Genomic DNA, 22,967 nt, shown 5'->3' with positions numbered 1-22,967 from the left:
AATCTGATCTGACTAGTCTTTAAGACAGCCTAATCATATAATATAAATAATTAATAGTATAAAAACTTATATGAGATAGAAAAATAGACCTGAATACAGAAAAAGATAAAAATAAGACAACATTTTCCGGATTATGTCATTTCACAGCCCAAAACGTGGTTGGAGGAAGAATTCATTCCGTTTATTGGGGTAATGGCTGGATAGATTGCGGGGCACAATTTTTGCACAGTGACAAGAGCAGGCTTGCTCAGTATTGTCTCAACAGTGATTTACTTTCGAACATTCAAGGCACGGACGGCGATGGCATTTTCTTGCGCGACGATGGAACGATCATGAAAGAGAGCTTGAAAAAAACCATTCACTTCCAACTGTTCCCTTGTGAGTAAAAAGCATATATATATAGAGTCGCAATTGACAATGAGTGTTAACGTTAAAAACATATATGTATAATTTATGATAAAATTAAAACTACATACATACGTTTCGGTCTATTATCAGACCACCTTTAGTGTAAAAACCGGTTTTATCTTTTAGTTTCTATTTTACTGTTAATTTTTAAGTTTTGATATTATTTTTACACTGAAGATGGTCTTATAATAAATCAAAACGTTTGTGTGTAGTTTTGATTTTATCATTAAAGGTTAAAAATTAACGGTAAAATATAAACTGGAAGATAAAAACGGCTAGTTCAGATAAACTTGCAACGTTAATTACGTAAGCGCTAAATACTTCGGGTGTCGGGAAGTCAAAGAGTCACATTGTAATTGTATAAAAATTCTAATGCTAGTTTGTATGATAAAAAATTAAGAGATAAAAAATAAAATTTAAATCTGAATGCGTACATCAAAGTTCGAATATTATTCTTTTTAAATAGGAAGGTTTCTTTGTCTAAAATTTGGACGTAATCAAAGTCGTGATTAGTTTGTAAGCGATGGCAGGAAATAACAGACGGGGAACAAAACTTTGTATTAATGTTAGATCGATGTTATTTGACTCTTCCTATTCAAAAAGAATAATATCTGGGAGATGGTACTACATTAAGCGATAACCCTCTGCATTAAACATACAGAATGATACCGAACTGTTATCCGATTACCTTCCGACCTTGTATCTGTTTCCATCCTATTAGCTTCATTTATTCCCCATTCATCCTCATTTCCCCTCTTTTCCTCACAGTTTTATATATACGAACATGTTCTCCCGTATCTATTAGTCGGATATCTGTCCGACCGTTTTGTATTAACTGCAGCCTTACAACATGATTTGCCATAAGGAAATCACAGGCCTTCTCTTCACAACTTTGATGTATGTATCCATAATTAATTTTTATTTTTTATCACTTACTTAATTTTTAACTGTGCATACTAGCATTAGAATTTTTAAGTATGGCTTTTCGACTTCTCAACACCGAACTATTTAGCGCTTACGTAATTATAACGTTGCGAGTTTATGCGAACTATGAACTGTATTATCTTTTAGTGATTTAATCTATACTTTACCGCGTTAATTTTTAACCTTCGACATTATTCTTACATTAAAGATGATGTAATTAACATCTTATCTAACCAACAACAGACCGTATGTATGTAGTTTTGATATTATCATAAAAATACAATGTTTTCAATGTTAATACCCAGTTGCGCGGCTTTATGCTTCTTACTTTCTTTAGTTAATTTAATAATTGCCTGAGCCTTTAATATTTAATTGGAATATTAAATTAGTATCTTATTAAAATAAACTTATTAATTATTGAAAATTTAATATTGAATTTAATTGATATAATAAAATTTTGACTTTAATAATTACAATTTCGTTAGGCTAATCTTTTTTCTTACTAACCTGGCACTACGAGCAATTTTCTTGCAAGACATCCAGCAAGGAGCGTTATTGTCGCACTGCGTAAAATAATCCATCAATGTTGCATCCTTCAACGTTATCTTCCATCTTTCCTCTGGTGATTTGGACTCCATTAATTTCTCTCGAGTCTCTTCAAGGTTTCGCTGCTGATTAATAAGATCTATTTTTGTGACGGCGTTGTTACAATTGCATAATTTTGGTTTTCTCTGTATCTTTTCTACCAAGCTTTTGGGTCCGGAATACTTTTCTATCAGATTCAATGTTTTATCCGTAGCTTCGCTAACACACATGTCATACGGCGATTCGAGAAGATCATATTCTGGAACGTATTCATCACTTTTTCGGGGACTAACGGGTGGCATAACATATCAATATTGTCATCAAATCAAAAACTTTATTTGACAATTTTGTACCTCTTTTATTAATTGCAATCTTCTTTAATGATATCGGTTCTTTTTTCTTCATATCTTTCATTTTTTTTTATTTTCTTTGATGTGTGTGATTTTGAGAAGATTTTATAAGTTTTTTTATTATTTTTCTTATCTTGTGCAATTAATTTAAGATATGCGATTACAAATTAAACGTTAATAACATCTATTAAAATCTTCTTAAACTGTACATATCCTTCCTTTTCTCAATTATCTTCTATTCTCAAACAGCTATAATTCTTTAAGCTTTCTTCTTTCGTATTGTTCTTCCATCACATTTATCATTTAATCATACATAAAAATGTTTGCAATTTGCATATAAACTTTCCTTGCAAATGCATATGCAAATTATCACATAATTGAATTGAGAGAGATATGAACAGTTATTTACATGCAAAGCAAATATGTTTTGATCCTGATATATAAACAAGTAACAATATAAGATATAAAAGATGCAAAAATTTTATCGCAAACATAGTGACATTACGCACTATGGCGCGTAATGACGCGTTGCTGATTATGCTGATTGAATTTTGCTTTTATCAACACTTGCTCAAACAGCCGCATAAGAAAGATAATGCCTGCGTTTTTTTATTCCCAATAGCTCCCAATGTGAATAAACGAACGCAGACTTTGATATATTATTCCACCCAGTAATAAAATAATTGTATATAAAGTAATTAATGCAAAATAAAATAAAATAATAATATTTCACCTATGTCGCTTTTTTAAACATCGATCTTATTAGCGTTACAGTGCTAAAATAATTTTTTTATTTAAAGCACCCAATTTTTAATCTTGTGTTTTCGCTGTTAGACGACATAACATTCGAGATGAATAGATAATATATACGAAATACATTTAAAAAAAAAGATTTTTTTTACTACTCGACAACAGTTTTATTCTCGAGGCTTAATGAAGAAGGCTCACGTTTCTTCTTTCCTATTTTTATCACCTTCTTGGTCGCCTCCTTGTAAATTCTTTTCTTTTCTACCCAAAAGATATCCTTTGCCATTGCCATTGGCAACTTCATCTTCTAGAAAGTGCCTTATATAGCGATTGTTTCTACTGATATCTCGGAATAATTTAATCTGCTATTCTTTGATCGTCGTTGCTGATCCCCTGCGTTCGACGTCCTTATTTTTGCCGGCTTTTTCTTCTCCCGGGAAAGTCGGGACGTGGAAAATTTCATTTGCATTTTAGTCACCGGACATTCGTACACGGAAGTGATTGCCATTAGTGAAGACTTGTAGGGCGGCATTCGTTGATCGTATCGCGAGAGAGGGTCGAAATGATACCAAGAACAGCAAAATCCGAACGGCTTCATCCTCGAATCTTTCTTCGGCCATTTTTCTCGAAAAAATTGTATCCGATAAATAATTATTTTTCCTTCTAGCTGTCGGCAGGCTATATATGTAAAAATATGAATATTATTCGTTCGATGCTGACAGAATTAATGCGATAATTATGGAAAAGAAAATATCTATACAGTTAAAAGATACAAAGATAATAAACTTAAAATTATACATAAAATTCTATTAATGTGACTGTACGCGTAATTAAGAGAAAAAGATAATAAAATTAAAATTATATATAAAATATTCTGTTAATGTGACTCTATGTAATTAATAATTTCTGCTAATTAATAATCTAACGACATTGGATGCTTACTTAGTGCGTTGAAACGACAGTCCCGTGCTGGAAGCTTTTAAAAAAATTTTAGACATATTTGAAGCAGAACTGAATTGATCCTCTTTGATTAAATATATTTCTGGATTAAGTTAATATTTTGTAATTAATACTTGTCAATTTGGTGGTTATAAATAACATGACTAAAATTTAATAGGTTGTGTCTGAGCTCTGAGCGAATAAAGTTTTGGATAAATTCAGAGTGAAGTTTCAACTTTATTTTGTTATAAGCATGACCAACTTTAGACGATCTATAATTTGCTTCATATTTCAGAGAGTAGTATTTTATTTCGAAAAATCCGATGACTTTCAACGGAACTCTTAAAAATGTGACCATTTTGATTGGCATATCCAAAAATGCAACGTTTCTTCTCCTCTTCGTCGATCCTCCTTCGATAAACTTCTCTCTTTTTCTTATTTTATTTTCTTTTTTCAGTCTTCTATTGTTGGATTGTTTACTCTATCGCGATACATATCTCCCTGAAAGATTCTTCTTGATTCTGTTTTTAACAACGTTTTTCCACGATTCTTCTTCCTCCGTCATTATTCCCTCTGCTTTCTTCCTGGACAAAGTTTTTCTAATTTCTCCACCTCAATTTTCATCTTCAATATTTCTTTCAGCTGTGTCTTCCGTTTATCCTCTTTACATGACCGTTTCTTCTCTTCTTTCTTGATCATCTTTTGATAAACTTCTCTTTCCTTCTTGCTCCATTTTTTTCTACTTCAGGGCTAAGCTGATCCACCCTGCAGTAATCGCGTGAGCATTACTTCTAAGGAGGTAGCTTTTTTTACGCGGAGAAATTCTCATGGACGCCCCCAGCTTCTGAGGAGAAGCCGAGGGTAGTGCCGGACTCTTACCGGCTAAAACTTCACGGCGGCCTATATACTTAAGGATAAAAGGACCCTATACAGTAAAATAGTAAACTTCACGCCAGTATGACAAGAGATTGGCAATAGATTTGTTTAGATATCACAAAGATCCGGTATCATCTCTGTCCGCATTAAACTTTGTGCCTTGTGCTGGCAGAGCCTGCTAGTAGTTATAATCTGACAACAGATTGTAGGCAAAAACCGAAGAAAATTCGTCATTTCATAAACATTTAAATGAACTGCATCATTTAAATGGTCACAAAATAACGGATCTTGAACGGTTGAGCGGTTTCTGCAGTCAATCTGCTACTGTTCTATTAATAGTATCTTTTACTTTTCTGCTGATATTCTATCGACAATTTGCAGCAGACACTTTTAAAATCTGTTCTCGACAGATTTGGCTGTCCGGGTTATTGTAACTAATGTTAAAAAAAAATAAGAAAATACAGCTTTAAAAAAAAAGCAGTGAACGTTACCGGTTCAGTTAAGTAAGCAGAATTCATGCTGTAAACATAATTTCCTAAACCTAAACCCTAAACCATTACCTGACTCTGTATTAAGCTATGCCGAACACATATGGCAGATATATTATGTGAGAGACGTGGAATGTATAAATAGATACGGTGAAGACGGCACCGACGTCTGTTTTTTCGGTGTGCACGTACAAAACAAGAGTACGGAGGGAAGTGTACGGCGCCGAACACCAAACGGATTTATCGTATATCTGGACTCCTGTCCATTTCGAAATTGTTTAAGCCGGAAGAAGTGGACAGAGTCTAGGATACGCGACGTACCCGGTCTGGTATTCGGCGCCGTACATATCGCTTCCGTACTCTTGTACGTGCATACCGAATATGCTTTATCCTTATATAAGAATTATAACAAAGCAATCGCTATCGAGAACTAAGAAAACTTTTTGTTCATTTCATTTTTCCGAAATGGAGCTATAATGGTGCAATTAAACTGAATAATAAAACCTAGTTAACATTGAAGAATTAAAGTTATCCAATTATTTGCAAGATTTTCGACTAAAATATTATAAATTCTAATATAAATGTATAACATAAATTTTACAAACAACTTAAATAATCGCAAAGATACAAGGTGATAGGCACCAAGCGGCCGATAATTGAACTAAAGTGCGTGAACCCTTGTTTGTATAACAATCTGATATCGCAACAGAGAGCAACAAATCTGGCATATTTGTTTTACCGTTTTAAACATTTAAATGGAATACTATAATTCTCACGTGATGAATAAATGTGTATTAATTTAATCATATTGTTGTATCTATATACTTTGAATAATGTAGGGAAACCCGGGATATGATCGATATCTCTTTACAGAGATGCTGCCATGTAATGAAATGTTTCGAAATTATTACTCTTAAAATGTCTCTAACTACGTGCTGTTATGAGTTTTTATATTATTTTTAGCTCTGAAAGATGTTACAAATTGTTTAATGTGTTCGCTGTGCTCTCCGCGACTGAGTTGAGGTTGTTTGATACATTAGCATAATATCTTATGCAAATGATATTAGGCAATAATAAAATTCTATTTTTTATTAACGTAAGTACATTTACGTTATTAAACAATCTTTTCTTGTCGATTATAATTTATATTATCTAAAGTAAACTTATACATTTCGAGGCATAGCGGGATATTAGTCCACGGTGCATAATACCTTGTGTTCTTTCTTGTGTTTTATTTTTTTAGCGCTGTTAGTAAATTTATGCTGCACAATATATTGATGCCAAAAATTATTTAAACTAAATTTTGATTTTGATATATATTTTAATAAGAAAATGTACACTGTAATAAGAAAAGTGTTATTAATAAACAATTATTATTAATTAAAAGTGAAATAATATATTTCTACATATATTGCGTGTTCGAATAAATTACTTTTAAGAAGTTTTGACCATTAATAAAGAAGTTTTGTGAGGAATCCCATTACATCAACAATCGATAATATATCGATCTTTAATTACCTGCGGACTCTCCAGGATTGATAGGTAATTAATAATATCTCGGTGAATAGTCGAAATAAATGTCCATATATATCTGTAGATGGTATTGTTATAAAGTGATCATTCTACGAATCTGGCATGATACGACAAAATTGATATACTGCACGTATGTTATTTATAGTAAGTTGTCATATCTGAACTTGGCATCCATAAAATCGAACGTGTTATAATTTGCAGTTCTGTGTGTATAATAATATGATGCCAGATATATCCCAGTTTGTCTAATGAGATAATATATCGCACCTTGAGAAAAATATAATCATGTAAAATACGCATGTTTTTATATTTAAAAAATAATTATTTCAGGCAAGGCTTATTTTAAAGGAAATTTTGCTTAAACTTTAAAGAGATTGTTTTCAAACTTTAACCAAACAATACTGTGATTGTTTATCACGCAATATCTTTTTATATTTTATGATAATATATTTAAATGTTATACTGTAATATATATTAAAAGATATACTTGCTTGATAAGATCCGAAAGTTTTAATTATGAAAAGTTTGATATGGCGCGCAGTCGTTATCTTCATGTATATAAGCGATTGTGTAATGCAATTCTAGTAAATAAAGGTAAATAAATGTAAATAGTATAAATTTAAATAAAATCCTCGAATCTCTTGGTCTCAGGAATGTTTTACTGGCTGATATTTGTAAATATGCCGTTTAAATTATATATATGTATATACATATATATTTTTTCCCCCTTGTATAATCTCAATCCGTATAGGGGGACCCGGGGCATAACGGGACCACGCCGTATAATGGGTCTAAATGGCCAAGCTTTTTATTACAACTGGTTATTTTACAATCAATCAAATAGGCGTATTAATAAATCTTGGTAAATATCCGCGACATTCAAAAATATAAAATAATCATCGCTTTTGCGATTGCCCCCGCGACGCGCCTTCGGCCGAACAAGTACTGTCAAATACGTATTTTTATAAATCATTAATATTCGAGCGCCGAATCTATACTATGCGATAGATACTACAGCAAATAATAATGCATGCAAGATTAATCAAGATTACTCCTTACCAATTAAACGAGTCGCGACGTCACTCGTTCCGGGACCGATCCGTTCCGTGTCCGTCGCGTTCTCTGGAAATAGAAAGAAAACATATTCAATATGCCGGAGGCGCTACGTCCCTTGCCGCGCGGGCAACTTCTCGCGCTAAGTGCGCCGCCGCGGCGCCGCTGCGCGTCCCGCTCTTAATTTCACGATTATACATTTGCGTACTTCGAGAAGGAAATAATATGCTCGCCCCTTTTAGTATTGTCACTTTGCATTCTAGCGAATAGGCGTGTTAATATTTCCGGCTGACATCTGCGATATTCGCGACATTCGGAAATATGATCATTTTCGCGATTGCCCCCTCGCGCCTTCGGCCGGACATCCAAACACCGCGAAATACGTATTTTTGAGAAATATCAATACCCGTACGCTGAATCTATGGTACGCGATAGGTACTGCAGTAAATAATGAATGCGAGGTTCATATACGTACATTGTTACCGTTTAAAGTGAGTCGCGACGCCACTCGTTCCGCACGGAGCCGAACTGCCCAACGTCCGCCGCGTTCTGGAAACCGTGAAAACGAAGGAGTAGCATAATCAAAATGGCGAGGGCGCTTCGTTTTCCGCGCGGTCAACTTCACGCGCCAAGATCGATGCGACGTCGCTACGCGCCGTTTTTAACTTTGCGATTATGCATTTTCCGTATTTCGAAAATCAATTAATACTAATATATATGCTTAACAAGTATTCTTTATTTTACAAATTACTTTAATTTTAATGTACAAATTATTTAGCACATTTACAATGCAAATATTACTTATGTCGGTTATTGTCGAAACGCAGCTCATGGGCCAATAAGAGAATTTCTTTTTTGAAAACAAATTCTCCTGATTGGACTATCAGAAGCAAAATTAAAATTAAAAGGAATTTCTGAGATTTATTGTAAAAATAAAAATTTATTTATTTAATTTTTAAGAAAAGATGAGCACAAATCAAAGAATAACTTATTATGTTATGTATTTATTAATTAATAATCATTACATCGTTAAATTGCAATTAAAGTTATTGAGAAAACAATTATCATATATTTCTGTTATAATAATAATGTATATATGTTATCAATGCAAAAATTAATTATTGCTAAGATAACAAATATGATATTATAAATATATCGCTTCAGAAGTATTTCAAAATTGGTTTGACACGAAGAACATCACAACCCAATTGGCAGGAAAGCTTACTATTATGTGGTAAAACTTGGCATAACACTTTGCGCAAATCGTTCCCCTTTTGCTGCAAAAAGAATGGAAATTTAATATTGTAAAATTAATATTGCTTTATATTTAAATTATAAATGTTTATGTATTATATAACTGCTTGTTATTTCTGGCAAACTGTTGATTCTAATTACATTACATTGTAAAATTATTCGGGTATAAGAGAAATAAATTTTTACCTCTAATAAGAAATGAACGATAACATCGAAACTGCGGATAAACGTTTGAACGAGCTGTAATGTAGATTTAATGTTGCTACCACATTTTCCAGTACTGAGAATTTCATCATAATTACATAAAGGTCCATTAGTCTTTTTTATATCTGATTTTTTGCCTGCCACCACACCATCATGTCCTGTGGAATTCTTATTTCGGTTTTCATTGCTGTGGCTTCCGTTAATAATCACATCTTCCCCGTTATTATGATTAGTATTTTCTCTTTTTACATCATTATTTCTACCTCCTGCATGATCACCAGATTGTCCACCTTTATCATAATTGCTGCTGTTCCCTTCTTTTTCTCCACTATTCTTAGTTGTAGTCTGTTTTGACGCTTTTTGCTCTTTGGTTTCGTTATCTCCGTGTGATATTACGATGCTTCCTCCTTTTACATGACTGTTACTATTTCCGTTTCTATTGCTATGTCTTTTATCGCTGTCACTATGTTGTCCATCCTTGCCATGTAATATCGTGATATTTTCTCCTCTCTCCATATCATTGCCGTTCTCTCTCTTTTTTCCACTGTTTTTAATTTCATTTTCTTTCGATGATTTTTTTACGTGACTGTTATCATTTCCGTTCCTATCGACATCTTCATCTGATTTTTCTTTATCCGAGGGTGGTATAACAATTATGTCTCCTTCGTCCCAATAACTATTCTTATTTTCTTCTAAATGTTTATCAGCAGTCCAGTTCATACTTGTTGAGCTTTGGTGTCCTTTCGATCCGTTATGCTTCGTGTGGTGTTCTTTGTGTTCTTCATGTTCTCTATATTTTTTACCTGTGACACCAGCTGTGGCATCAGATATCCCACCGCCAAGATCAGCAGATATTTTATCGGTATCAAGTGATGTCTTGTGATCTGCATGGTCGCTTTCAGCGTTTCCACCAAAAATATGAGTAATCGATCCCCAAATTCCACTACTATTAGATTCTTCTGCAGATTTTTCGTGTTTTTTGGATTTGTCATGTTTATCAGAATGTTCTCTTTCTGAAGGTCTCTTGTTGTGGTTGCCCGACATTCCAATATCCAAGCCGCCCTTCCCGCCAAGCGATATTCCAAAGCCTGCATCACCTCCACCAAGCGACAATTTAGGCTTGAGCCCTATTCCTCCTGCAGGAAATGTTTAATAATAACACTTAAATAACAATAACACTTGTAAAAGTGATAAAATTGGCATTTCTTAATAATTGTACAAAATAATGAATAATGGTAACACATGTTAAGAACTCTTTATCATATATTATATCTCGAACCTTCAAGATTTCTTTTATTATAAAACTTGGATTATTAGTTTTCATTTAATTACCTTCGATATTTAAGCCTATTTCCTTGCTATCTGACTCATCGCTCAATCCAAATATATTTAATAAACTGTGTGGTACTTTCACACCAATATTCTTTTTTAATTTTCCTCCTATTCCGCCTAAACCTGCAGAAACTGACGCATCATCTGAGAATGAAATACCCTATATGAAAAAAAGAAAGATTTAAGAATTAATAATCCAGAAAAGAACACATTGTTGTTATTTTTTCTAATTGTTTGCAAATAGTGATTCGTATTATATACGTTTTTAAATAATATCTAATAGATTACATATTCATTAAAAAAATATTTAATAAAACATTTAATAAAATATACATACCCGAACTTGTCTTTTATATGTCGGTAGCGCTAATATCTTGCCTACGAAAACTAACGACAAAAGCATAAAAATACGCATACTTCTAACTGATAATACTAATTAGTAAATAATAATCAGTTCGAAAATTATTTAGTAATTTCTGTACCCCAATAAGTTCTTGGCGAAACGAATAAATTGACTCGTCTACTTGTTTAGTGCTACCTTTTTATACTTGCGGATCGATAAAATTATGCAGAAATTTCTGAGTGTTAAACAACAGTCAGTTCGAAATATCGTAAATCTTTTTTCGTTCATTATGCATTCGTATTTGTGTATTCATGAAATGTATATGTATACGATAATGTAATTTATTTCAATTGCATCTTTACTCGTGATCTCTCTTATATGTATCCGCCTGTAATAATTGGACATAGATAAGAAAATGAATCATGTTCGAAAAGTTTCCGTAATTTAGTAGAAGTTATATTGCAAAATTGTACGGCAATATTTTTGAAGCGATATATATAGCTAAAGTCACATTATACTTCGCGCAATTTTCTGATAATGCAAACAGTTTCACTCGCCATTTGTACATGTAGCCTCGAATGCCGCGATAACATTGTACTGTCTGACATAAATACAACCATGCAAATTGATGTGTAAATTGGCACGTGCAGTGCCACTTGAATTTATATTCGTGTTCTTTTAAAAATTATTTCGTGGCGAGTAAAATGTAACGAGCTAAAATGTGAAAGATAAGAGTGATAGATTAAATTGTTTTGAAGTTATTTACAAGTTGTATATGCACGGCACAAAAGAGATATATTTAAGTGTTCACGCTGTATATTCATGATGTATTTACACATAGGATTTTATTCTTACTGTTTTATGATTCCATATATCATTGTTTTCTCAGATATCGATTTATGGCTAACGTTGTTTTTATATACGGCCTCTGCCTCGAAGATGGCCTGGTGTCGAACAATTCCGTACAGTGTCATAACTCTTGCCCTCTCGATAGTTGCAGCATTTGCGAGGATATCCTAACGAGACCGATCTTGTATACGAGACTCGGTACGCCATTCACATGTGTGAGGAGGCAAGCTCAGAAGAATACTGTTTCCGCCACTGAGCTGTCTTCGCCTAAAATTTTATTAAATATAAGAATGATTAAATGCCATACGATAAAGCTAATTCAACTAATGATAACTCATCTCAGCAAGAACAAATAACGATTATAGTAATTAATTTTTATAAATATTTTTAAAATACAGTTATGAAGACGTTTATTGTTTTTCTATGATAAAAATGTATTTCCTATAATTAAACGGTTACACACAAATATTACAGACAATATAGATATAATAAAATAAAAACTATAATAAAATAAAACGTCTTTCTCCAAACATATATATATATATTTTCATATTTTTTAAATTTTGCTAAGTATAATTTGTTTCATTTAATTTATGTTTATATGTATTCAATTATTCTTACTCATTTTGCGCTTCTTTAAACTATTGCCTCTTGATTTTCTGTTCAATGATGATAATTCATTTAAGATAGATTTATCTATCTGTCCTTCCATTTCGTACAGTGCTGAAAATTAATCGAGCTTGTTAAATACATCTATTCGTAAAAACGTCTTTAAATCACGTCTGCCTAGTTAGCCCCAAACTTGATCAAAATTTAACGAATAAATTATATAATAATGTGTGCTATATTTATGCGCTCTTCAAACTCGTAAGAAAAGAATTGTACATTTGTTTCGTTTAATAAAAAAATTTTTTTTTTAAATATAATAAAAATTAAGCTAAATGAATTTAAACAAAATAAATTGTGGGAGGTTAGGTAAGGCTATCAGTAAGCCCTTCCCCCCATGCTAATCACGAACAATTCTGAAAACCAAATATACAGGATTTATGCGTTCTCGCGCGCATCAGGAGTAATCTCGATTTTTGTGCTGCATTTCCTAGTAAAGGACTTAGCTTCCCTCTCGCAATTAGTGCAAATGGTAATATTCTTTTATATAACTATTAAAAATATCAAAATTAAATTACTTAACCATGCACAATACACACCCGAATTGTGTGCGCTATTATCTTAAGATAATTTTGATTTTTCCGCTGCATTTCGTCTCACGTATCCATGCATCTCACGCTCACATGTGATCCACAAGTCCACAATAGCGTCTGCTAACGCTCGTTTTATTGCGCATGTATACATACGAGACGAGCGTCTCTCAACCCTTTCCTTTTTCCTCTTTTCTTTGTTCTTTTCTTTCAGACCTTTCAGCTGTTTCAGCATCCTTCAGTTCGGTCGGTACGGTCAGGTCGGTCGGTACGGTCTCCGTTCGCGCGTGATGTGGTGAACACGTTGTGAACACGTGTGAATGCGAGCGAATTGTGGCAATCGTTGGGAATGCCGATGTTTGGCAGATTGTTCTGGATTGTTCTTCAAATGATTCATCGTTCGCTCTCGGTCGCCCGTTGATATTTTTATTCCTCCGTGGAAGACGAACCAGGGTGTTTTTGGCGAAGGCTCCTCCTGCCTTGCGGTTTACACATCGACATCCTCAACGAGGACGCGATTCGCTCGCAGTTCCAGCGCAAAGTGTTGAATAAAAATTCGTTGCGACACGCTTGACGCTTAAATAAAATTAATCAGGTGTGTGCGAAGTGATAGATGGTAAGGTTAAGCGAAGCCCAAACGCCGGAGTTAAATTGGAAAAATATAAACAAACACACGAGAAGGAACAAGATAATTTATTCGAATTTTCTTTTTCTCTTTTTAACTTTCTTACAACAATCTGTAGAGATAAAATTTCGCGTGTCTTATTTTATAGGAGCTATCTGAGAAGATTGCAAATTGCCAGTGTGCTTTGTTCCTGGTTGAGATAACACTGATCTTTCTTAACCAATGATTTGACTAATCCGATGCGTTATCTGCTTGAGCCAATTCAAGTTCGTTTAAGATCATTATTCACGTTCGTTCCCGACAATACCCAGAGACATTTCTTCAACAGTGCAGCAAATCTGTTGGGTTCAGCGCAATCGTCGGGGGCTTGCGATATGCCGAAGGAGACAAAAATTGTGATTGTTGGAGCTGGGGCATCTGGCATTGCGGCTGCCTCCAGGCTGTTGAGGAGAGGAGTGAGCGACTTTGTGATACTAGAGGCCAACGATAGAATTGGCGGCAGAATAAATACCACAAACTTTGGTAAATAATAATCTTCCTAATTGACTTTGAATCCAGTTTAGCTCTGCATGTTGTCTTTGATATCGAGATAGTTTTGCAATTTTTTAACTTTTGATATTTAAGAAAATTTGGAGTCTGAGACGTCTGAGTAAGACTTCCAATATTTCTAGGTGAGTATGTGGTGGATCTCGGCGCTCAATGGGTCCATGGAGAATCTGGAAACGTGGTGTTTGATCTTGCCTCCAAACATGATTTGCTGAGTTCAGACACAGGTTTGCTCGATCCCACCAAGTATGAATTTGCCACTGTTAATGGTGAAATAATGCCCGTGGAGGAAAGTAGCGCAGCTGTGAGTATTCATCGTAATATTCTGGATGAAATAAAACCGAAGGATCTCAAAGAGGTAACGGGATCTTATGGAGACTACTTAATAAGGAAGTGAGTACTTGTGTTTTTGTCCAGGAAGGATATGTATTTAAATGATTGCAATACGAATTATTTGGGAAATAAGTTAAAGCATGAGCAACATGTTCGTTTATTTTATTAACATAAGAGGAATAGGCTGCAAAAAGATCTTGCAAAAATTTGAACTTATAATAGCCGTTCATGAAATTCTTGTACTTTATAAGCCTATAAAGTTTTTACTCAAAAAATTTAACTTACAATTAAAACACAATATTATACCTATAAAAAAATGATCAATATTATAGATTTTATAGATATCAGGTATTATAGAGATTATAGAAGGTTTTTTAAAAAGATATGAGCCATTAAAAGTTGCTGAAATTTTTATTTCCATCCAAACACTCACGGTTTTCATATCAAATTTTATGGAAGAGAATATTGTTCACGAAATCGTCAATATCACTTTCACGAAACCACGCTTGCAACGTGGGATGCAGACTTGCTTGTACAATCGTATAAACATCTTTATCAGGCACAATACATCTGATAACAGAAACAAAAACAAATACATATTCTGTGTGCTTTCACATTAATTGTAAACAAATATAAGCGATATATCATAAACGCTTATCGAAGATTTATCGTATATTTGTTATTTACTAATTTGCTATCAGATACTCATCAAGTTATATGTACCTTACACGATTGTTGCAGCATTGATTTCTTACGTATTCGTATCTCAACAAGGAATATATGTACTTCAAATATTTTGTATCCAATTTGTTATGCATCTGTTCATGCATTTTCACAGGGTTGTTGATCCTTTCAATGTATCCTCTTGTTAGTATTGGTATAACATAATCTACCTGAAAGTAGATTAAATTATAGTACTTAATGTAAAAAAAAAATTGATAAAATTAGCAGAATTCAAAAAATCAATTTCAATGTTTACAGTTCAGTTCTTCAGATTGGAGATTGGGCAAAGTGCTTACAATCCTTCTCCATAAAAATTGCAATTTTAACAAAATTAAGAGAAACCCGAGGTCCATATAGGACTGCTTTTCTCTAGAAGACTATGTCTCAACTCGAGACATCAAAGAAGAAGGAGAAATTAATTTACCTGATTGAAACAATCGTCTATGAATTCTTCAGCTCTACTATAGACATGTTTCTCTTGTTCTTGCAACATAAGCACGCCTATTCGTGGTTGTTTAGACCTGAATATCTTTGTGATGCACTCAGCAGTTGGCAAACCGTCAGGAGCAAAAGTCAGCATAACTATACAGCCATATGTTTGTTCATGCTGATATGATAAAATATAATATTAAAAAAATTTTGATTAAAATTCTTGCTATCTGTTAGTAAAATTTCCTGAATATATAAAGTCGAGCAACCTTCTTCTGTTGATTATCTTGTGATGTGTACATTGATTCACTTTCTTGCATTCCGGTTTTGCATTCTACTGTCAAAATGGGACTCAGGACTAATGGTGCTCTTGGCATATGTCCAGGTTGAATTATTTCAGATCCTAAATGAAAAACGAATAATTAATATAATTAAGTGTATATAATTATTACATTTTTGGAGCTTTATCTTCCAAACTTGACTTTAATCCATAATTTATTCTGTAACGCCAAGAAAAACATGCTACTGTTCTTTACTCTACCATCATGGCTTATGACATGTTGCGACGCAACATTGACTAGATCGTGCACATGATCCTTAATTTGGTTTATTATATCGAGTCGTTGCATTTTTTGCAAACCACTCAGAATTTTGTCCATTGTTGCCTCCGGAGACTGCACGTAAGTCAAAAGCACGTAATACGTTGGATCCTGGAGCCCTTTGAAGTCATAATCTATGCACTAAGCAATAAAATGACGGTATAATATTGTACTTATTATTATTATTCTATAATATATGTATGATTTGAATTTGTTTGCAGTTTGCATACTTATTATAATTGTCATTTCTCTAATAATCTTACGCGTATCTGTTCCATCGTTAAGCCCATGTGTGCTGCAAACTCCTGCCATCCGTCGTAAATCTTCCCTGTTGCTGTGGAGCTCAGCAGCAAGCATAGTCTCTGCAGTGTAGCCTTGCCAATGTGCTCGAACAAGTACGCAGCGTGAACGCGCGATGATTCTCTCTGGATACCCGCAATGGTCGTATCTAAGTCTGGTGGTCTCTCCACTTCGTTTCTCAGCTTCTCCAGTTCTGGATCTACTTTCCTAGAATTATTCCTTTCGTTGAAGTTCACATTTTTCTCAAGATAACACTCACTTGTATAATATTTAATAGTATCTGAGTTTATAAGAAATCAGTTTTCTATTAGGTTTGAGATGATAGTAAAATTAGTAGCAATCTAAGATTCAGAAATGTTGTTACCTTTTTGCAAACATCCTACTGTGCCTTGCTGAGTTTTATTGGCAATAAAAGTTTTCAGTAGGATTTGATTGTATTACCGTCGTAGTTGGTTTTGCAATGATTTGCCCAGACTATACAGTGTATTTCCATAATTAAAGTATATTTCAAGATTTATATAAAAAATATATAGATCTCAAATTGAACAACTTAGTCCATCGGAATCCAAATATCACTTAGAGGCTATGATGTCTTCATATGCGACAGAATGATTGCGACATGCTACTGGTGTCAGTCAGTGCTTCTCCCCACCACACTACTACAGTTGAGTACAAGGTTGACGATGACTCATCCTTGTTATCTACCCGCTCAAAATTTGAATTAGAGGAAATTATGAAGTATAAGAATTCTTGTCTTTATTCAACAAAATTTGCTTATGATCCAATAAATTTGCTAAATAATCTTTTTTGAGTATGTAAGCATAAGCACAGTGGATATATAAAAATCGTGGGTGCAAAGTTAAATTAAATATGCTGCTTAACAGAGTAATGTTTATAAAATATTGTTGTAACAGCTAAGAAATAAAGATAAAAGAAAAGATATCTTAAATATTTGCAATTTATTTCATTATTTTACATTTATTTAATATTTAAAATAAAATATTGTGTATAGGTATAATATTATGCTAATACATTATGATAATTAATTTAATTATCACACACATTAATGTTGTAGATATTATGAAGCTTTTGACGAAAACCCTTTCATGAATCGTACTCGAGTTGCTGACTATTTAGCTTGGATAGAAAAGATGGAAAACTCTATTCAATGTAGCGACACATGGTTTGACGTTTCTGCGAAAGCTATGGCAGAATACTGGGACTGCGAAGGCGATCCTGCGTTGAACTGGAAAGATCGTGGCTATAAAACGATTTTGGATCTGTTAATGGTAAGAAGTCACTTGAATATCCGACTAGAAACATTATTTTACAAAATACTGAAGGTTTCAAAAATATTTAAAATATATATTCGATTAAAACGAAGTAATGTTCAAAAAGTTTAAAATTTAGTTGCAAGAATGAAGATTAATTCACTTATAAAACAAGAAAGAAGGATTATATACGGATACTATATAAAAATATATATAAAATAGAAGTTAAAATTATACGCTATTTGAAAATTAAGTTAATGTTCAGTGTATAATATATTTATTGTACATTTTACTACATTTTTAATACGTTTTAATAAATTAATGAATTATTAGTACATATTAGTACATATTATTAGTACATATCTTATCAATTATTTTAGCAATCTCTTTTTCTAATCAAACATATGTGATTATTTTATTAGCAAAATATTCCGAACGCAGAGGAACGCTTGCCAGTGATGGAAAGGATAGAGTTCGGAAAAGTTGTGGCAACTATCAATTATAGCTCAGGCGAGAACGTGACGGTGACTACCAGAGATGGATGCAAATATTCCGCACGGCATGTAATATTCACTGGGTCTCTAGGTGTTCTGAAGGAGAAACATTCTACAATGTTCGTACCACCCTTATCGCAGAAGAAACAACGGGCGATAGAGGTTTTAATAATACAGTGTTTATTAATAATACAGTACTGTAAAATAAAATGGCATGTTATGTGTATGTTGATGTTAATTAACATCATTTTATCGCAGGGATTAAATATTGGAACAGCGAACAAGGTTTACCTTGAATTTCCGCTTAGATGGTGGCCGGAGGATAAAGCCACCTTTGATTTTATCTGGCCAGAAAAAGTTAAAGAGGAATTCTTGCAAACTTATGGTCAAGTAAGTAAATATTCGAGTGTCTAATCTAAAAATGTCTCCGAATGCCTATCTAAGCTTGCAGATTATAACGAATAATTTGTTTGAAAGTCAATTTCGACGATTTTTTCCCTATCTTTTTACTAATCTCATCAAATATTTGTTTTAGAGTAGCGAGTGGCTCTGTGACGTGTTCACGTTTTTCACTGTGGCTCATAAGCCGAATCTTTTATGTGCTTGGATAACTGGAAAAAACGCGAGACACATAGAAACCTTATCGGATGTTGACGTATACGACGGATTGTATTTATTGTTAAATAAATCATTTGGAGAACATTACAATGTTGTGAAACCAACAAGAATATTAAGGTTATTATTAATTTTCCATTGAAACTGATTGAAAGAAAAATAATTAGATCCGTTTTAATTTATGGCCTTACTATATTGCCTTGTTTTTTTTAAACTTTTAGATCTAAATGGTATACCGATGAACATTTTCGAGGCTCGTATAGTTTCCAAAGCATGGTTTCCGAACAAATGGATGTAAAACCGAGAGATCTGGCCGAACCAATTATGAGTGGAAATAAACCTGTAAGTATCCAAAAATAAAGATAACATAATATTTTTCATTATTTGACACATTATAGTTAGTCTCCTCAACGTTTTATGTCGATTCTTCATTTTGTCAAAAAATCAAGATATGTTCTATTTTTAACCTTAGCCTGTCATGTAGTTTTATCTTATATAAGTTGATCGTATTGTAAAAGAAAGACTATTGACATTGACGAAATTAATCATGATTAGATAATTCTTTTCGCTGGAGAAGCTACGCACGATCATTATTATTCCACTGTGCACGGCGCCGTGGAAACTGGTTTCCGCGAAGCTGATAGACTAATCAACTTTGAAAGGTAAGATTATGTCGATTGAAATTCATTTAAAGCTTAATATCAATAGCGTAATAAATACAATATTATAATAACGCTTAAAGCATTCATTTTTATCACATTGATTAATTATTATTTTACTTAATCAAATACGTTTTAAAAAATTGCGAAAAAATCGATTCTTAAACATTTTTTGCCACAAAATTTTTAATTTTTTAAAATTAAAACTTATATTTTTCACTAAATTGTGATTTTTTCCAGTTTAATAAAATTAAATGAAAAAAAGGGAATGGTCTGTAAAGTAAAATTTAGTTTATAAATGATGTAAAATGTTTCTCTGTGGAATCATATCTAATGCATAATAAATTAATAATCCTTTCTGCTTATTTTTGCACGATCTCGTGTTGTGTTGTATTACGTTATTATGTCTAGCTTATTAATGTTTGTATATTTTATTTCATATAAAACTTTTTTTTAATAGAAGTAGGTTTCTCTGCTTAATTTATTGTTACTTTTAAACATATCAGCTTTAAATTTTGCACAATAATATTTTTGCAATTATATTTACATTGATTGCATGCTTTTTCTTAGGCAATTAAACGCCCACCTCTAGCTACATCTTCTACAACTACACCCTCATAATGAACGGGATTACGGGAAACTAGAAATATTTTACAATTTTGTAATATTTGCAACAGGCGAATATATTTAAGGCATGGGTTACTACGGTACTTTTTTGTAAGATGTAAACATTTGTATAAAATATGTAAACATTTGTATAAAACTACCTTTTGTACATTATAATAATGTAAATTTTTACATTGTGTAAATTGATGTAAAATTTGGGAAAATATAATTTACATGAACTACAAATCATAACGTTATTAGTGAGAGGAATATTACTCGTATTTATTATTATTTATTTATTGCGTTTATTATGTATGTATTTATTATTCGTGTCTTTTATTATAGACAATTATTACAGCGAGACTATTTTCAAATAAATAGTGCAGTTTACTTATACGTAGCTCTTATAGAATAGAAAGTTAGGGTACTAAAACTCGTAGGAAAATAACACACCGTGTATATGTGTATATATTTGTGTGTATTTATCTAATTGTAAGATTTAGACTAATTTCTTCGGATGACATAGAACGTGCGATCGCTTAGATCAACTGACGATTGACAATTTCGACCAAACGTTGCGGATAGAGATTGACGCGAACGCGAGAAGAATGGAAAGAACGAGAGTCGTGATAGTAGGCGCAGGAATCGCAGGATTGGCAGCGGCGAAAACTCTGGAGGATGCGGGATTTACAGATTATCTTCTCCTCGAAGGTACATAATATTCCTGAAAAATTTAATATTAATTAATCTTTTATTCATTCTGATCTGACTAATCTTTAAGACAGCCTAATCATATAATATAAATAAATAATAGTATAAAAACTTATATGAGATAGAAAAATAGATCTGAAAACTGCAAAAGATAAAAATAAAACAACATTTTCCGGATTATGTCATTTCACAGCCCAAGACGTGGTTGGAGGAAGAATTCATTCCGTTCCATGGGGTAATGGCTGGATAGATTGCGGGGCACAATTTTTGCACGGTGACAAGAGCAGGCTTGCTCAGTATTGTCTCAACAGTGATTTACTGTCAAACATTCAAGGCACGGACGGCGATGGAATTTTCTTGCGCGACGATGGAACGATCATGAACGAGAGCTTGGTTCGCGAAGTTGACGATCTCGTGCGAACCGTCTCGGATGAACTCTGCGAATCTCGATGGCCTCTGAAGAAGCAGGAGAATATCGGTTCTATCATGAGAAATAGGTTTGAGGATTATTTACACGAAAGAGACGATTCTCCGATGGAGAAGAAGATGAAGGAGGAAATTTTCGATTGGAACGTACGGTTTCTCTTGGTGGATAACTGCTGCCACTCGTTGGACGATTTATCGGCAATTCTTTGGGGGAAGTTCAAGGTAAACTCAATTTTTAAGTCAACGTTTCAGAAATAAGGGCACTGTATAAAAGCAACAATGATTTCCACAGTACGTTGGTGGACCGGAACATTTGCTCTTCAAGTCCGGTTACAGTTCCTTGACGAATCTCCTCGTTGACAATCTGAATGAGCGAAAAGTGCGTTTAGCCACCCCCGTGGAAACCATTCACTGGCGGGACTCCGTTGACTCTCCAAACGATTCTCCAATAATTGTAAAGACTTTCGAAGGGACGCAAATTCTCACCGATGCGGTCATAGTCACTTGCTCGCTCGGCTATTTAAAAGAGAACCACCGGAAGATGTTCCAGCCGCTGTTACCGAGTCGTCTAAGCGTCGCGATTGAAGACCTCGGTTTCGGAACCATCAATAAGATTTTCCTGGACTTCGGCGAACCTTGGTGGCAAAAAGGCGTGAACGGTTTCCAGTTGCTCTGGCGTAGGGACGCCGATCATCAATCCTTGCCGGAATGGACCAAGGACCTCACAGGATTTGACGTCCTACCGACTCATTCGGCCACTCTTATAGTATGGGTCGGTGGGCGAGGTGCGTGTATCGTCGAGGATTTATCGGAGGAGACAATTGCACAAGATTGCAGGAACCTATTGATACGTTATTTGCGGTGTCGCAATATTCCACCAGTAAAGAAATGCGTCCGAACCAAATGGAACGGGAATAGATACGTGAGAGGCGGTTATAGTCATATCACAAAGAGCTGCGAGGAGGATAACGTCTCGCCTAGAACGTTAGCCGAGCCAGTCTGGGCGACAATGTTGCAAAATAACACGAAGAGGAAAATGGTGAGATACATAGTACAACGCATTTTTTCAATCTTAAATTTCCCAGTCCTAAAAGATATCAATCATCTGTGTGATGGGTTTTCAAGACTTTTGATGCTATGTTATTAAGATAACGCGAAGTTACGAAAAAAATTATCGTCTAATTTATACATTTTTGCAAATATGGCAGAACTTACCAGTCATACTGTTCGCCGGCGAAGCTACGCATGACGAGTTCTACTCGACAACGCACGGAGCTTACGAGACGGGAATCCATCAAGCTAAAGTATTTTTACAACATCATGCGAACATCAAGTAAATACATACATAGGTCGATATGTAAATATGTAAATACTAGCATAATACAATTTTTTAAATTTGCAGGAGCCATTGTCCTGTTTGTTACAAAATTAATAATAGTCATTATTAATAAGTCATTAATAATAAAATTTTCGTACTACTTTGTGTATGTATATGTTCCATGTAATAATTTATTATTAAATATATATAGTTCAATTTATTAAATATCAA

The 22,967-nt window shown here is 33.6% G+C and overlaps 4 protein-coding genes and 1 long non-coding RNA gene across 10 annotated transcripts in view; 2 read left to right on the top strand and 3 right to left on the bottom strand.

The window, feature by feature from the left end:
* The window catches only part of LOC139809752 (peroxisomal N(1)-acetyl-spermine/spermidine oxidase-like), an 11,065-nt gene extending 9,980 nt beyond the window's left edge, over positions 1-1,085 (top strand). The window contains exon 11 of the mRNA XM_071772942.1: positions 148-1,085. Coding sequence (XP_071629043.1) covers positions 148-386 — 239 coding nt within the window. The 3' untranslated portion in view covers positions 387-1,085. The remainder of the gene's footprint in view (positions 1-147) is intronic.
* Positions 1-8,584, bottom strand: part of LOC139809865 (uncharacterized) — a 9,301-nt gene extending 717 nt beyond the window's left edge. Inside the window, exons 1-3 of the long non-coding RNA XR_011731197.1 lie at positions 8,379-8,584; positions 7,910-7,972; positions 1,840-2,003 (exon numbers count right to left, since the gene is read on the bottom strand). This is a non-coding gene — a long non-coding RNA (uncharacterized lncRNA). The remainder of the gene's footprint in view (positions 1-1,839; positions 2,004-7,909; positions 7,973-8,378) is intronic.
* LOC139809782 (uncharacterized) overlaps positions 1-17,140 on the bottom strand; it is a 52,148-nt gene extending 35,008 nt beyond the window's left edge. For 2 of the 3 annotated variants that reach the window (XM_071772984.1, XM_071772965.1), the window contains exons 1-6: positions 17,001-17,140; positions 16,600-16,843; positions 16,279-16,477; positions 16,007-16,140; positions 15,733-15,915; positions 15,309-15,478 (exon numbers count right to left, since the gene is read on the bottom strand). In XM_071772984.1, the coding sequence (XP_071629085.1) occupies positions 15,309-15,478; positions 15,733-15,915; positions 16,007-16,140; positions 16,279-16,477; positions 16,600-16,843; positions 17,001-17,014 (944 nt within the window). In that variant the 5' untranslated portion in view covers positions 17,015-17,140. Of the gene's footprint in view, positions 1-14,977; positions 15,156-15,308; positions 15,479-15,732; positions 15,916-16,006; positions 16,141-16,278; positions 16,478-16,599; positions 16,844-17,000 lie in introns of those variants that run through there. The other variant, XM_071772975.1, reaches the window with a different exon arrangement.
* LOC139809672 (spermine oxidase-like) lies at positions 1,152-22,967 on the top strand. Of its 4 annotated transcripts, none has more exons than XM_071772753.1 (13): positions 1,152-1,305; positions 14,035-14,228; positions 14,378-14,645; positions 17,712-17,925; positions 18,330-18,563; positions 18,660-18,791; positions 18,937-19,136; positions 19,238-19,358; positions 19,572-19,678; positions 20,808-20,992; positions 21,186-21,640; positions 21,711-22,457; positions 22,627-22,967. In XM_071772753.1, the coding sequence occupies exons 1-13, from the start codon at positions 1,259-1,261 to the stop codon at positions 22,753-22,755; spliced, it is 3,033 nt and encodes a 1,010-aa protein (XP_071628854.1). In that variant the 5' UTR covers positions 1,152-1,258; the 3' UTR covers positions 22,756-22,967. The 4 variants fall into 4 exon arrangements, with proteins under 4 accessions (XP_071628854.1, XP_071628862.1, XP_071628871.1 ...); XM_071772761.1 differs by lacking the exon at positions 1,152-1,305 and adding an exon at positions 13,336-13,676; XM_071772770.1 differs by lacking the exon at positions 1,152-1,305 and adding an exon at positions 13,336-13,697.
* On the bottom strand, positions 8,620-12,152 carry LOC139809776 (uncharacterized). The gene is made up of 5 exons (XM_071772953.1): positions 11,892-12,152; positions 11,031-11,424; positions 10,694-10,853; positions 9,344-10,497; positions 8,620-9,180 (listed from the first exon to the last, which is right to left on the bottom strand). Exons 2-5 carry the CDS (start codon positions 11,106-11,108, stop codon positions 9,064-9,066), a joined length of 1,509 nt encoding a protein of 502 aa, XP_071629054.1. The 5' UTR covers positions 11,109-11,424; positions 11,892-12,152; the 3' UTR covers positions 8,620-9,063.

This window comes from Temnothorax longispinosus, chromosome 1 (assembly GCF_030848805.1).
Source record: "Temnothorax longispinosus isolate EJ_2023e chromosome 1, Tlon_JGU_v1, whole genome shotgun sequence".
Lineage (NCBI taxonomy): Eukaryota > Metazoa > Arthropoda > Insecta > Hymenoptera > Formicidae > Temnothorax > Temnothorax longispinosus.
Note: the sequence above shows the minus strand (reverse complement) of the source record. Positions and strands in the feature narration are given on the sequence as shown.